The 17,011-nt window shown below is 37.2% G+C and overlaps 2 protein-coding genes across 3 annotated transcripts; one reads left to right on the top strand and one right to left on the bottom strand.

Annotated features, from left to right (window-relative positions):
• Positions 1-297: 297 nt before the first annotated feature.
• LOC133674332 (cation/H(+) antiporter 4-like) lies at positions 298-3,856 on the top strand. 2 transcript variants are annotated; one of them, XM_062095376.1, is made up of 4 exons: positions 298-1,243; positions 1,355-1,411; positions 1,495-2,469; positions 2,576-3,856. In XM_062095376.1, exons 1-4 carry the CDS (start codon positions 1,157-1,159, stop codon positions 3,695-3,697), a joined length of 2,241 nt encoding a protein of 746 aa, XP_061951360.1. In that variant the 5' UTR covers positions 298-1,156; the 3' UTR covers positions 3,698-3,856. The 2 variants fall into 2 exon arrangements, with proteins under 2 accessions (XP_061951360.1, XP_061951359.1); XM_062095375.1 differs by having other exon boundaries at positions 298-1,411.
• A 9,028-nt stretch (positions 3,857-12,884) lies between these two features.
• Positions 12,885-14,848, bottom strand: LOC133673924 (RING-H2 finger protein ATL13-like). The gene has a single exon (XM_062094861.1). The coding sequence runs from the start codon at positions 14,530-14,532 to the stop codon at positions 13,051-13,053; it is 1,482 nt and encodes a 493-aa protein (XP_061950845.1). The 5' UTR covers positions 14,533-14,848; the 3' UTR covers positions 12,885-13,050.
• Positions 14,849-17,011: the final 2,163 nt, after the last annotated feature.

Below are 17,011 nucleotides of genomic sequence, written 5' to 3'. Positions count from 1 at the left end.
AAATGAAACAAGGAAATGAGGAGTCTTACCATTTGGAATACAGTTATTTATTTATTTTATATTTTTACCTAACTTAATAATTTTTGTTAACCAAGTATCGTTGTAGACTTAAGTAAGTCTAGGGGTTAATAATGGGTGATAAAATTGTAAGAAATTGTGGCTTAGGACTTGTTTGATATTTATATTAGAATTGGATGGCTGACTTGCGCTTATTACTTGAGATGTGAAGTGCACATTAATTCTCACATAAATTATTTATATTGTACGAAAAATCTTATGATACTTGAAGCTGTAATCATCAATATAAAATTAAATGTGATTTTTTCTTTACTTTGTTATATCAATCTTCTTTCTTATCAAGTAAATACTATAATTACCCTGTGAACACCATAAAATTCTTCATGTGCACCTGGTTTTGCTTGTAGTGAAATGGTACGTGAAAGCAATGATTGAAGAGCATCAAGATCACGAAGAAAGATGGCGAAATGGTTCGGCCTTCAAGATTATCACTGTATCTGGAGTGTGCGTGTTGGGTGTGCGTGTTCTCCTGGTTTGCAGGTCTTTCCATAAGAAAATGTTGTCCTTCGTTCTGGTAATTTCTCTCTTTTCGAGTTGGATTACATTACATCACACGGTTCGGGTTATTGCCTCTTGTACAATGTGTGGTGGTGTGCATATAACGCATGCGGCTGCCGCCGCCGCTTATTTTCTTTCAATTATAACCAGTTACGAATGGTGTACTGGCGTAGCAATTGCTATGTCAGCCTATCTGTTGTCATTGCTCCACCAGCACTTCTTTTTTCTAATTTTTACTGCTGAATTGTTAATTAACCAACTCATTGTGCTAAAAAAAGAAGAAGAAATTTGGTCAAACTTGTTTCCTGTCCAGGGACTATTACGGATATTCTGCTAAAAAATCGTTGAACACCTGACCAGCAGACCTGCATTCCAGGAGCTGAAAGCAATTAGGCTTTAGTTTTCCTTCAAATATTTCATTGGAAGACCTGCCGTACAACAATTTTCCTATTCTTGATTTTCCCCTGCTGCCGGTTTTTTTGCTTTTTCATAATTACCATTAGTCACCATCTCTTTCTCTCTCTCCCGAGAAAACAAAAATATAACCAGGTGTGGAAGCAAGCGAAGCGCTTGTGGCAATATGGATCCCTTAAAACTGTCAAATGTAATCGTCAATTCAACTGGAGAATTTCATGAATCGGTCAGTTGTTTCACCCTACCTCCAAAGGTAAATTCACCTGGATTGGAAGAGTACTTGGTCAACAGCAAATTTGAACCATTGAGTTATACATTGCCAAATCTGGAGGTGCTCATGGCGGTGGTATTTGGTATCACCCAGGTCTTGAATTTTGCGTTCAGAAGAATAGGACTGCCATCGCTAATCTCACAGATTCTTGTAAGTTTGATCTATTGTTTGAGTTCATATGCGTGTACTGATTCTATTTAATAACACGCTGTAATGCTTTTTGGCTAATACAGGCAGGCCTGATTTTCAATCCAGCAGTGCTTCCTCATAGTGTTTCAAATGTTCTATTTTCAAGGGCAAGTGTAGAAAATCTTGTTACAGTAGCAACACTGGGCTACCAGTTGTTTATGTTTCAAAGTGGAGTAAAAATGGATATGGAGATGTTAAGAAATGTAGAAGGAAAGGTCTTACTTCTTGGTGTTTCTTGTGTATTATTACCACTTCTACTCGGTCTAGCAACCTTAATAGTTATGACCAAGCAAGAGTATTTAATGAATTTCTTTATTGCAACAGTGTATTCGATGTCTTCATTTCCTGTGATAGTTAGCCTTCTCCATGAGCTGAAACTTCTAAACTCACAACTCGGCCGGTTAGGACTGTCAACAGCGCTAGTTAGTGACCTTGTTGGCCTTCTGCTTCTTATTGTTTCATCTTTGCTGAGAGCAGCAGACCACGAGCTCAATGAAACCAGAGATGGTGTAATAGGGATGCTTGTTTTCATCCTTACTGTTGCATTGATTCTTAGACCAGTATTGAATCTTCTAGCAAGAAAGATGTGTGATAGCCTGAAGGAATTGTACGTTTACTTCATCATTTCACTGTTCCTGGGTTCTGTGTTGCTTTCACATATTAATGGATTGGCTGTTTTTTATGGGCCCTTTATTGTTGGTCTAGCTGTGCCATCTGGACCGCCACTGGGATCTTCTGTTTTGGAGAAGTTCGAAGCAATTACAGGTTACATCCTTGCAATTTTTGTCACATCATGTGGCATGAGGGTGGATTTTGCAAACACAAAATTTGACGAGATCAAGTTATCAATCGCTGCAGTTGCTCTTACTGTGATTACCTCGGCCAAATTCTTGGTGTGTTATGTTTCACATTCATTCTTTTGGGAATCGCCAACAAAAAATGGTGCTGCCTTTGCCCTCATAATGTGTGCGAAAGGCGTCGTTGAGTTGGCCTTGTACAGTTTCTTGGATGATGCTCAGGTAACTACTAGTAACCAATCCATGCTTTACATTCATTTATTCCTTAATCTTGCGACAAGGCTTAAACTAATGTTCCATCTTCATTTTACACTACCGACAAATGCAGGCAATAATGGATGATGCTTTCATTTTCATGGTTGGTACAGTCATCGTCTTTGGCAGCGTTGTACCAATTCTTGTGAGAAGGCTATACAATCCTGAAAAGAGATATGAAGGATGCCTGAAAAGGAATCTCATAGAGTCCAGGCAAAATTCAGAGCTGCAAATTATTTCTTGTATCCATGCACCAGGAGATGTGAATGCGGTAATAAATTTTCTTGATGCCTCCTGTGGTGGAGATAGCCCTATTGCGGTTACAGTGCTTCACCACATCAAGCTTGTCGGGCAATCTACTCCACTCTTCATTTCCCACCGAAAGGGGAGGGTAATAGTCTGTGATTATTTACATTCAATGAACGTCATTCGTTTGTTCAACGAATTCGAGCAAAACAGTCGTGGATCGTTATCGGTGAACGCAGTCACAGCAGTCTCTCTGCTGAAATTCATGTATGATGATATTTTCTCACTGGCAGTGGAGAAGCTCGCATCTCTTATAATACTTCCATTTCACATTAGATGGTGGAAACAAGATGGTTCAATTCAATCAGAGGACCACAGCCTAAGGGAATTGAATAACAGGGTCCTTGAAAAGGCACCTTGCTCTGTAGGGATACTAGTTGATAGATGTAGTAACCGGCGGCTAGTCTACAAAGAAGATGCGCCAGCAGTAATCAACGTTGCTATGATCTTCTTGGGAGGTGATGATGATAGAGAAGCCTTAACTTTTGCTATTCGCATGGCACAAGACACCAGGGTTAAATTGTGTGTGGCACATCTCCTTCCAGCAAACTTGAACGAACTGGAAGCAAAACAAGATAATGTGGCTTTGAAGGGAGTGAAGGAAAAGGATCATATTACGTTTGGAGAAGAAGTGGTAGATGGAGCAGCAACAACTGTTTCACTTATTAGATCCATGGTGCCTGAATACGAGCTTATAATTGTGGGTCGAAGAGACAACTTGGATGGCATTACCCCACAGACAAGTGGTCTAAGACAATGGTGTGAGTATCCGGAGCTGGGGCTAATAGGAGACCTCATCATATCGGAAGACAACGAGGCACACTGTTCCTTATTTGTTGTTCAGCAGGCACGAGAACAAGTAGAAGAACAGCAACAACAAATGCCTTAATCGCAGCCCTTTCACGTTATTATGGATTGTTTGTTATTTATGCTTCTTATATTGATAGTCTTAGCTGTTCCCGCTGAACCTCCATTGGGGTATGCATTGTAGAGAAGTTGGAAGATAAATTTATGGATGAATAATAGAAAATTTTGACTTGATATCTAAGCCTTCTGAAAACCTCCATTGAAACATAAGCCTCTCTTACTATTTTTGAGCAACAATTGCAATAAAACAACTATAATCAAAATCCTCTACTTTCAAACCATCAACCCCAGTAATCCATATCTAATCCAAAAATTTTATCTTTCATGTCGAAGTTGTCCTCACCAAAACTAATTATGATGTATGGTCCCAAATAATAGATATGTTAATTATAGGAGGAGAGAAGCTCGAATATATTATGGGTAAAACTGATCCATCAAAGAAAACTGAAGCTACCTATGTTAGGAAATGAAATATTCCCGTGTATAGAATAGCAGAGTTGTATAAAATAGAAGATATGTATTTATTCACTTTTCATTGTAATGCCTAATATGTCGCTACTGAAGCTACAATGCAGTAACTGATTTCTGACTTGTAGGAATCAGTTGCAGCCTCCCTGTATAAGTATATAATTCAGTATCAATAACAACTATGCTGGTAAATTCAATCTTTCTCTTCATTCTTTTCATGGTATCAGAGCTGGCTTAGAATCCTAATTCATTACTGCAATTAAATCTCTCACCTAGCATCTCTCTTCTTCAGCCACCATGACCAACAATGAAATGTCATCAAACCTAGAAGCTCATACAGATTTTTCAAGAGGGAATATGTCAAATCCCTATTTCACTCACCATTCAGATCATCCAGGTTTGGTTTTGATTTCCAAACCCTTGAATGGAGACAACTATTCTACTTGGAAAAGGGCTATGACCCTGGCCTTGAATTCTAAAAACAAGCTAAGTTTTGTTAATGGCTCAATCAAAGCCCCTTCAGAAAAAACTGATCCTGAAGGATATGCGGCTTGGTCTCGATGATATGGTCCATTCATGGATTATTAACACTCTCAATCCAGAGATTTTAGATAGTGTGATATACTACTCTACTGCCTATGAAGTTTGGGAAGACCTTCATGACCGATTTTCTCAAAGCAATGCACCCCGTATGTTTGAAATTCAGCGAGATATTGTTTGATTAGGCAGGAACAACTTTCTGTTTCGGTGTATTACACAAAATTGAAGGGACTGTGGGATGAACTTGCTTCCTACAATGATTCACTACATGGGGCGCAGCAAGATCAACAAAGATTAATGCAATTTCTGATGGGTTTGAATGAGTCTTACAGTGTTGTTCGTGGACAAGTTCTCTTAATAAATCCTCTTCCTTCGGTTCGGCAAGCTTATTCCTTTGTCTCTCAAGAACAAAAACAACGCCTTCTGAGCTCAGCACACACCATTAATGATTCAGTTAACAGTGTAGCCATGGTGGTTCAAAGCAACAACAGTAAGTTTAATGACAAAGGTGAGCGTTCCTACCATTCTTTTAGATCACAAGATAGATTGACAGATAATTTCAGTGGAGGATGCAGATTTGAACAGGACAGACGCTGGTTTGGACCTAGACGAGGACGGCCTCATTGTTCCCACTGTGGAGAACCGAGACATTGGGTCCAAACCTGTTATGAGCTCCATGGGTATCCAGCAAGTCACCCCAAGGCAAAGCACAATTCAGCTAGATGCTTCAACCACAACAACAAATCTGCAGCAAACCATGTGTGAGAAAGTTTTGCTAAAGAAAATGGCAAGTCTGTTGTTGGAATTTCAGAGACCCAATTGAAGCAGCTCTTATCTCATTTTAATGACAAAGGCGCCGAATCCAGTTCTCAAGCACATGCTGCAACTACTGTAACCAAACCAGGTTTGCCTAAAATTGCTTCCCGCAGTTGGATTATTGATAGCGGGGCAACGAATCATATTTCTTCATCATCTCAATCATTTTTTAAACGAGATAACAATTGCTCATTGCCTCTTGTATTACTGCTTAGCAGGGAAACAACTAATATTGTTGCAAAGGGATCATTGCCTTTGAATTCCACTTATTATTTGCATGACGTGCTTTGTGTACCCACATTCAAAGTTGATTTGGTGTCAGTCAGTCGTCTGACAAGAGGTTTGAATTATTCGGTAACCTTTTTCCCTTATTGGTGTATTTTGCAGGATCTGGCTATGAGGAGGATGATTGGTTTGGGTAAACAACATGACGGACTATACTACTTGGTGGCAATAGCGACAAAGAAATCTATGGTACAACCTTCTCAACCATTACATCGACCAGCTTGCAACCTCACCATCTCATCCACCGATCTCTGGCATAAACGCTTAGGCCATATCTCACCTCATCGTTTAAGTTTCATTGCCCAGCAATTTTTAAATTTTTCTGTTCAATCCAGTCATGTTTGTTCTATTTGTCCTTTGGCTAAGCAAACTCGCTTGCCTTTCAATTCTAGTGTCATTTCCTCTATAAAACCTTTTGAAATAATTCATTGTGACATTTGGGGTCGTTATCGACACCCTTCCATTTCTGGTGCTTGTTATTTTCTTATTATCATTGATGATTATACACGTTTCACATGGATATTTTTGATGCGACACAAAACTGAAGCTCAATCTCTTATAAAACGTTTTTTCAGTTATGTTCTCACACAATTTGAATCTCCTATTAAAATTTTTCGAAGTGATAATGGTGGCGAATTTATCACTTCGTTCCTTTTTTCAAGATAATGGTGTAATTTTTTAGCATTCATGTGTTTACACACCTCAACAAAATAGGGTTGTGGAACACAAACATCGTCACATCTTACAAGTAGGTCGAGCTTTGAAATTTCAAGCTCAACTCCCAACCCAATTTTAGGGAGAGTGTGCTCTTACTGCTGTCCACATCATCAATCGACTCCTTCCTCAGTGCTCTCCTTCAAAACTCCTTTTGAACTTCTCTATTCAAAACCGCCTTCTTTTTCTCATATCCGGGTTTTTGGTTGCTTAGCTTATGCTACCAATGTACATCATTCTCACAAATTTAACTTTCGCTCAATGCCCTCAATTTTTATTGGTTATCCTACCAGTCAAAAGGCATATAAATTATTTGATTTATCTTCCAAAAAAAATTTCACTAGTCGTGATGTGCGCTTTCATAAACATATTTTTCCTTATGTATCTGTCAAACCCGGTTTTGTTCAACATCCTTCACCCATTGAATTTGGTCATATTCCTCTTCTAACTCATGCCACGACTTCTCTTTATTCCAGTCCACCTTCTTGTTCAACTCAACACCTTCCTGTTCACCGCCACCTGCCTCCTCAAATCCACACCCCTCATCACCCCAGCCTCCACCCATCCTTCGCACCTATACACATCGCCCTCGGCCTTCTGACTTAATTCCCCCAGCTAAAAATCCACAACCACCCGAACCCAGTTGGCCTTCTAAAAATCCACCACCACCCTAACCCACCCCACTTCGTCGTTCTAGTCGTCATACTGCTCCGCCAACCAAGCTCAACGACTTTGTCTGCTCCAATGTTTCCTCCCACCAATCAGCCACCTTACTATCAGGTCCAACCAAAGGTACGCAATATCCCATGGCCACCTTTGTTTCATATCATCGTTATACTCCTGCATATCACGCATTTGTTGCTCAGCTCAGCACCATCCCAGAGCCTAAGTCTTATGCAGAGGCTGTTATTCATCCTGAATGGTAGCAGGTCATGCGCTCCGAATTGCATGCTCTCCAAGCCAATGGCACTTGGTCTCTCACCTCCCTGCCATCAGGCAAGACACTGATTGGCTGCAGATGGGTCTACAAAATTAAACACCATTCGGATGGTTCTATCGAGCGGTACAAAGCTCGTTTAGTCACCCAAGGTTTCACTCAAATGGCAGGAGTCGACTATCATGATACATTTTCTCCTACTGCCAAAATAATCTTTGTCCGTTGTTTACTTGCCTTAACAGCAACTTATGGCTAGCCCCTGCACCAGATGGACGTCCACAATGCTTTCCTTCACGGAGACTTAGCTAAGGAGATATATATGTCTCTGCCATCAGGTCTTCGGCGCTAGGGGGAGGATCATCTAGTTTGTCGCCTCCACAAGTCCATTTATGGTTTAAAACAGGCATCCTGCCAGTGGTTTGCCAAATTTTCCGAAGCTATGCATTCTGCTGGTTTTATACAATTAAGAGCAGATTATTCTCTATTCACCAAGAAGCAAGGTATGTCCTTTACTGTTCTTTTGATATACGTTGATGATATCTTGATCACTGGAAATGATCCAGTTAACATTGCTGCAACTAAACAATTCCTGCATAAACATTTTCATATCAAAGATCTTGGTGATTTAAAATACTTTCTTGGAATTGAGGTGTCTACTTCAAAGAATGGAATTTTCATTTCACAACGTAAATATGCACTGGAAGTCATTGAGGATGCAGGTTTGTCAGGTGATGCTCCTATTAATACTCCTATAGAACGGGGCTTGAAATTATTAGACAAGGGCACCCTGCTCAAGGATACAAACTGGTATAAAAGATTGGTGGGTCGGTTAATTTATTTGACTGTATCAAGGCCAGACATAACGTATGTTGTACATGTCTTGAGTAGATTTATGCAGCAGCCCCGAAAACTTTATATGGAGGCAGCTCTTCGAGTTGTTCGATATCTAAAAGGTGCACCTGGCCGAGGCTTATTTTGCTCTTCCAATAATGATTTAAAGTTGAGAGCTTATTGTGACTCAGATTGGGCAGGCTGTCTACTCACTAGGAGATCTACAACAGGCTATTGTGTTTTTCTTGGACCTTCACTGATATCCTGGAGGTCGAAGCGACAGAAAACAGTTTCGCTTTCTTCTGTTGAAACAGAATACCGAGCAATGACAGGAGCCTGCTGTGAGTTAACATGGTTGCGATGTCTACTGAAAGACTTAGGAATTTCACACCGTGAATCTGCCTTACTATATTGTGACAATAAAGTTGCATTACATATTGCAGCTAATCCAGTGTTTCATGAGAGAACTAGTCACATTGAAATGGATTGTCACTACATCCAAGACAAGATTCAAGATGGTTCCATTACTACAAAACATGTCGACTCTGCACATCAACTAGCAGATGTCTTGACTAAGCCCCTGAGAAAAAAGATCTTTCTTCCTATGATTAGCAAGTTAGGAGTGCAGGATATCCACTCTCCAACTTGAGGGGGAGTGTTAGGAAATGAAATATTCCCGTGTATAGAATAACAGAGCTGTATAAAATAGAAGATATGTATTTATTCACTTTACATCGTAATGCCTAATATGTCGCTACTAAAGCTACAATGCAGCAACTGATTCCTGACTTGTAGGAATCAGTTGCAGCCTCCCTGTATAAGTATATGATTCAGTCTCAATAACAACTATGCTGGTAAATTCAATCTTTCTCTTCATTCTTTTCAACCTATACAAAGTGGTATGCAGATAATCAAAAGATTAAGGGCTGATTGTTGACCTTCATGTCGCTAGGGATAACGAAACGTTATCTACGATTATGTACCGTAAAGGAAATCTGGAGTGCTCTTATCGAAGAACTCTATGATGGATCGGATGAGACAGTACTTTATGCACTAATTAGCATGCCTTCACCATTAATTTTCCAAGAATTAGATTATTACGATGAGCTTGTCAAGATTTTCTAAGAATTAGATTTTCATGATTAAGTTATCATAAAGGATCATGATGATGTTGTCACCTATAAGAAATATGTTACATAGTTAAGAGTCCACATCTTTCTTAGTGGTCTGGATGCAGAATTCGAATAGATTAGAGGTGAGGTTCTTCGAAAGGACCCCTCTATAGACCTTGATAACACCTATGCCTATATGCGTCAAGAAGTTATACACCAAGATACCTTAAATGTTAAATCCGACAATCCTGACTTCCTCTCTAGTGACTCAAAATGTTAAGCCCCATTCTTGACAATCTACTCAAAATACTGATTCTAACCAAACACAATCGTATAAGGGTGTTATGAGACAGGAGCTACCAATCTGAATGTTTGTGCACTCACTATGGTGAGACAAACCATACAAAGACAAAGTGTTATGACTTGATTGGTTATCCAGATTGGTGGGATCCAGAAAAGGAATCGCACAAGCACAATTTGAAGCCAAAACATCAAGCCTCTATTGTCGTGACCAAACCTTCCAATGATGTTGCAAAAGCTTTTTCTTTGATTGCCACTTCAAGTAACACTGGTAAGGTTTTCTATACTTCAGTATCAAGTAGTGGTGGTGGCGGCAATAGTGGTAGTGATGATACATGGATTGTTGATTGCAGAGTTCAAGAATCACTAAAAGCCTTTTTGTTTGGAAGCTCACTAGTTATTGGAGTGAAGCACTCAATTTTCATCATACCTCATTAATCATATACCTTTCAGCTCGTTGAATTTCCAAATTCCTTTAAGTCCTTCTTATGCAGGCAAAAGCTAAAAACAACAATTAAATAAAAAACACAAAATATTTTAATGAGCATTAAGAATTCCATACGTGAGCTTCAAATTCGCAAGTTAATTTTCTAAAATAATAATAATAAAGGCTGCTTTCTAGGAGGTTTATAAAGTCTTAAAGAGACCATAAAATCATATCTCAACTATGAAATAAAAATAAAAATCCAAAATTATAAATGAAAGAAGCAAGAAAATTGAAAGAAAAAAGAAATCTAAAAAGAAAAAAGAAAATCATAAAAATTATCAAAACTAGAAGGGCTCAACAAGATTTTTTATATCTAAAAATCCAACAATCAGAGTAGCAATTCCATAGCCTTCTCTAAGGAAACAGTCTTTTAAAACTCCTGAAAAAATTTAAACGCGATGCAACAGTCAAATAAAAAATTATAACCCTTTTAAGTTATTATTTTAATTTAACATGACCAGACCTCCATTCAGATTTTGATGTATCCCATATCCCATCAATTTATAAATGCATTTGTTATACTATGCATGTAATATTGAAGTTAAATGTATGGATGAATATTCAAGATAAATGTATGAATGAATGATACAAAATTTTGAGTAATTAAACACGGACTAAACACCATCTTCTTTTTTCATTAATCCTTTAACAAGCCTGCTATTGATTCTCATTTCCATTTCATCCTAACAAAAAGTTCAGGTTATAAAGGACGGATCATCTGCATTCATGCTTTTCACGTTTATTCTCTCCAGTGGCTTTATATGGTCAACTCACGATTATATGGTTTTGAGGGATTTCAAGGAAAGAATACTAGCATACAGAGAGGAGATAGCAAATGATGTATCTGCAACTGCTAAATGAAAATGAGCTAATAATAGTTTGGGAGATGACATCCCTCAAACAGTGTGAGTACTCAGAGCTGGGGGTATTGGGTGACCTTATTTCATCGAACGACACCGAGGGTACATGTTCCTTGCTTGTTGAGCAACAAGATCAAGAAGAACTGCTCTGAACTAATACTACCAGCATATACATGTCTGCAAACAGGGTTTAAGGTTCACCGAAAACCTTGCACTTATATTTTGAATATATGACTCCGTACCAAATTTGTTGTAACAATTCTGTTCTTTATTGATACAGCTTAATCAAATGCTTAACAGTTATTATTAGTGTTTCTTAACAAGTGTCTTTGGTAACTGGTTAGCTAGATGTTTTTATGGCATTCCTCATGCTTTGCAATGAATCAGAAGCGTGCGGGGGTAGCAATGAAGCGGCTTGGCCACTTCTATGACTCCAAAAACTATGGCCAGGCCACCTCCATTATAATCACACATCGATCATTATCTGCTAAGGTATTGTTTCTAAGTATAGTTTTTTTTCCCCTTCCAGGTTGTTTTTCTACAAATCTAAGATCAATATGTATGATCGACAATCCAGGCTGTTGCAGCAAGACAAATTGCTAGTTTTAGCCTAAACATGAGGCTGCAGACCTGGATTTAAAAATAATCAGAAAAAAACAAGGGTGGCCATCAAAGGTAATTAAGGAGTCAATGGACTCAGAACATAAATATGTAGGGACAATCACATGAGGTATCACAAATAACACTAGAAAATGGTCCCCAACCGCTCTCATGACACTGTTAACATCAGCCATTAATGTTGATCGCCCCAATACTCCAATTATTTAAACAATACGATTTCTTTCTCATTGATTGCAGAAACAGCCTGTCTAATGGAGGAAGCAGTTGTGCATTCTAAATCAAATTTGGATTTTTTTACATTACATTAATTGTGCCATACTAGATGACAACTCAATAATCTGTCTAGTATTATTTCAAAATGAAAATAACCCTTGTTATGTATATTTTTTTTGTGAGTATTACAGTACAGGATGTCTTTCTCTTTTCTTATCCCATCCTTAGCATGAGTAGAATTTTTTTGATCAGCCTTCAACAGTCTAACACAGTGTCTTTTTGACGGAAGAACAACCTGCTGCATCCAGGTGATGATTTGAGACTCAAGGAAATGGATTCTATAGCAGAAAGATAGGTATCCAAGTTATTGATGAAAAATTGTGGTTAAGAAAATAATTTTTCTAGCAGAACTTAAATTGATATTATCACTTGAAGCTTCTCTATGCAAAAAACAAATTATCTACCCTCTTGGCACCCTAATTATCCTACACCATTTGATTAATTCAATGGCGCACAACAATCGATACACTCTTTCAGTGCGTAGATTTTGGCACGTTAAGCGCTGTACAATCTTTCCAAGATTTCCAATCAAGAATTGTCAATAAATGCTGTAACCAGATGATGCATAAGATAAAACTATTCCCGTAAGCTCAATGACTATGCCCTCCTTTTCTTGTTCTTCTTTTCTTTTCTCTTTTTTTTTTGAAGAATACCTGTGCCCCATTAATGCATACTAATGGCATCTGACTATTTTTTAGCTAACACTACCATTGGAAGGAAAGCTACCATGATACAGAGAAACTGTATGCTTCTGGGTGGTTTTTCCATCAATTTCTGATGCAAATTATTATCCTGGATGTTGAACTAATCAAACAATGACTTTCAAATTAGTCTACATTTTAAGCATGTGAAACCTTGAAAAGGCAAAGATTGTTCACCTTGAAAGGACACAAGGAAGACCATCATAAAAGAATGGTCTTCGCTTCACGACACCTACAATGCTGTAATATGGGGGAAAAAAGAAATGAAAAGCATAATCCAATGTAAAAGCCTCGATTTTGTGTTTCTGGATCAGTTTCATAATTGCTTCTTTCTTTTTCCAGCTACAGATTCCAATTCTAACTTACACAATGAAGAAAACGAAGAAAATTTTCCCAGAAAAAGTATCCAAGAAAAGTTGACAAAAGAATGCTAGACATTAGGTGTGAAGGATGAGTGAACAACCTTGTTTTGTCTTCCCACAAGCCAAAGCAGAGTCCTCCTTGCAAAGGAAGGTGTTTTTGCTTGTAATTCCAAGCTATTACAACTCTGATTCTGGTCATCAAAACCCCATTGACCATCTCCATTTTCCCACCTGCCAAAGCTTATTTCAGAATCAGTCCTCACATCACCATCCCCCTTCTTCATCTTCAAATCATTACCGGCAACAACATTTTTATTCACTGGAAATCGAAAGGAAAAGGCCCTTCTTGAAGAATCCTCTGGTGAATTCTGCTTCACCTTTTTCCCTCTAAGCCATATCTTTGATATAGAAAAGCTCTCTCTCTTGCTTCTACCAATGCCATTACCGCTGCTCGAAACAATACTAGCAGTCCCGTTAACTTCAACACTTTTAAGGCTTTCAAAACCATCAAATTCTCTTCTTGATTCACAATCACATTCAGACATTGCTGGCCTGTGGCCAGGTGTTAAAGGCAAAGTAGGCTTCTTGCTTGACTGCTTCTTCATTGGAGTCCTTATAGGTACTTGCAATGAAGAATTCTCATCCAATACATACTCAAATGACCCCATAGAATAGCACCTTCTTGAATCAACAATATTAGTGCTACTCCCTTCACCATTATCCACATTCCTAAACTTTCCTAGCTTAACAGGAACAACCTTATCCCTTGAATCCACTACTATTGTAGGGGCAGAATCTGGGACAGAATCATCTTTTGTCAAGATTTCACTCGACTTGTGTGAAATATCCAAACGCGATGATCCCAATTCATTGTCTCCATGACAACTCAGATGGGAATTTGTAGTCAAAACTGAAGTGGTTCTGCCAATATTAGCCTCTCTATCATTAACAATCTCTCTTGAGCTCTCACCTCCAGATTCAAGAACAAGAACAATGGGAGAGCAGCTATTGTTTGGAGAGAAATCAGAGAGCAAGCAAGCTCTACAAAGAGGGCAAGTGGAGTGAGACAAGAGCCATGTGTCTATACACTCCATGTGAAAGGCATGACTGCATTTTGGCAACAACCTAAGCTTATCTTCAGGCTCAAATTCACACAAACAAACAGCACAGTCAAAAGGGTTCTTCAATCCTATAATGGCTTTGTAGTGGAACACAGGGAGAGCATCTATAAATGTCTGGTCAACACCAGCATCATGAAGGTGAAAGAGTTGCTGCAACTGACCTTGGAGAGCAGTCACACTCTCTAAGTCATCAGTTTCCCTATTAGGTGGTCTTGAAAGAAATCTAACTAGCAGGTGAAGCAAACCAGAAACAAAGAAAATAATAGCTAGAATTATAATGATAAGCAATATACTAGGACTAACCCTGGTGCTCAAGTTGAAACCATCAGTATCAAGTTTTGGTTGTGGAGGTGGCTGAGAAAGAAAATATGGTTGCTGGGTTGGAGAAATAAAGGTGCTTCCTTTGATTTGAAGGAGAACCCAATTCATAATTTCTTAACAAAAAGACACAGAGAAACTCAACAAGATTGAAGCTTTAGAGTTGAACCAAGTGATGATACCAATAAGCATCTCATTTGCTACTACAAAATAAATCCCAAGCCCCAATGACGTACCCCCCCACAGGCCCAGAAGTTATTATGTCACATGAGCGTGTGGGATACAAGGTCTTTCGGTTGAGTTTTGAGAACTAGACTAGTATAGTCTTCACCTCAATTTTGTTTTTTCTACAAGTAGGGAAACTGCAGGGCAAATGCAGAGAGTGAAAGAGAGAGACAGGAGAGAAAAATCAAAGTGGCACTTAAAGGCCTGATATAAATCGTGTGGTCAGTGCCAGAAGGTAAGATTTCAAAACAATGGCAATAAATCTTCCACCAGTGCACAACATAAATGAGATTAAGATCTAGTTGGCTTTAAATTTTTACTGTCAGTCTAAACGTGAGAAAGATGGAAAGCATTATATTAGAAAAAAAAAACTTCGTTTTTTAGTAGGTGGTAAGCTTTATTTATCTTTTTCTAATGATCTCAACGGGGATCCTTCTCCTAGTTTGACTTCAGAGGAATTCTTTTAAGAATATGTTTGGTTTAGCTCCTGCGAATGAGATTATAGATTATAGTAGGATATAATTTATTTATATACAAAACTCAATCATAAAAATTAATTTTTCTTGTTTTTTATAATTTTTTTAATGAATCCCACATCCAACCTCATACTCCGTCTCAAACAGAAACACACTAAATCATCAACCCCAACGCCCTTTTTAAGTCCCCAGAAGAAAACAAGTGCTCCTTCTCTGCCATACATTTTGTGTTGATCTGGAAATGTGTGAACCCAAATGGGTCCTTTTTCGTGTCCTTTTTTAAAAAAAAGTTTGGTTTTTACTCTGATTTCATTCCCCTTCAGGTCTTCTATTCCACTCCTAGCCTATCTGATGTTCAGTACTTCGAGATTTGAGAACCCTCTCTCCTCCTTGGTGCTTAGGACGACAGAGGATATTGAGACTTCGAGAATCACAAAGTTTAGGGTGATAGAGGAGGAAAAGGATTAGAAGAGGAAGCATAGGATACTGTTGTCTTTCAGCAAGTGAAAGAAGAGAGGCAGTTTTGCGAGGTGTTTACTGGACCCAATATTTGCCTAGGCAGTGATGCTCATTTTCCCTTTTCATTTTTTTCCTCCACTTTGTCAAGGATTTTGGTACTAACTTTTTGAGTTGTCTCACTCTCACCTTTGAGAAAGGAAAAAAGAAAGAGAGAAAGAAACCTTTTTGTATTGTCTAATGCAAGTCAGCGGCAAAAGCAAACATCCAAATAGAAGAGTCTAAATTGTATTTGGTGGGAGATTAATCCTGTTTCTTTTTCTTTTCTTTTCTTTTTTTGTTAAAATTTAAAAAATATTTTTTTATCATTTTAATGTGGTGGTATTAAAAATAATTTTTAAAAAATAAAAAAAATATTATTTTAATTTATTAAAAAAAAAATTTCAAAAAATAATTGTTATGGTACTCTTAAAAACCTCAAAAATTTAAACTCTAAAACACTCAAGTAAATGTTGGATTTTTAAGTTTTATTGCTCTAATAAAAACTAAAAATATATGAAATTGATAAGGAAAAACAAGGTCATGGAACACTGTCATGAGAAGGAAAAAAAATATCCATAAGTATTCTAAAAAATAAAAAAAAGGGAAATTATTGTATCCTCCTTGGAACATCATGCTTATTAAAACGTTAATATCCATGAAATTTTTAAAATCTCCTTTATTATTAAAGAAGATTTTAAATTTGTTAAAAATATTTTGGGTATAAAAGAAATTTTTAAAATATTTATCTCAAATTTCTTAACTATGTTTATGTTTATGATGTCAAAAAATCTAATAAGAATTATTGTAATCTACCAAAAAAATAACAATACACACACACACACTATAGTATAAGTCTTCTGGGAAGCGAAAGAAAATTTAGGACCAAATTATCTCATATTTATTTATATTATTAAATAGAAAAAATAATCTTCTCGAAAAGAAGGCTAAGAATGATCATAAGGAAAGAAAATCTTGACAGGTAAGGTATTACATTACATCTGTCAAATTTTTCCTTAGAAGAATTTTGCTTGTCAGGTGGCAGACCAACAAAATTTTACATGTAAAAACATAATGTTTAGGTTAAGGAAAAAAATATCATTTTAAAAATATTTTTAAAGCCAATCATGTTTTTACTAGTAATTAAAATTTTTTTAACTCATCAAATTAACTGAATCATACTATAATAATTCTTATATAATTTAATTTGAAGTTAAAGCTATACAAAGAATATATTTGAAAAGTTTTAGAATTCAATACAAGAAAGTTAAAGTAAATCACAAAATCTAATTTTTAGTAATTATATATTTTTTTGAGATTATTTTTTATTTAATAATATGATAACAAAAAATAGTCATTTACAATGTTTTTTTTTCTTCCTTTAAATTATTTTT

The sequence above is a fragment of the Populus nigra genome, chromosome 15 (assembly GCF_951802175.1).
Source record: "Populus nigra chromosome 15, ddPopNigr1.1, whole genome shotgun sequence".
NCBI lineage: Eukaryota > Viridiplantae > Streptophyta > Magnoliopsida > Malpighiales > Salicaceae > Populus > Populus nigra.
The sequence above is the reverse complement of the archived record's forward strand: the minus strand, read 5'-3'. Positions and strand labels throughout refer to the sequence as shown.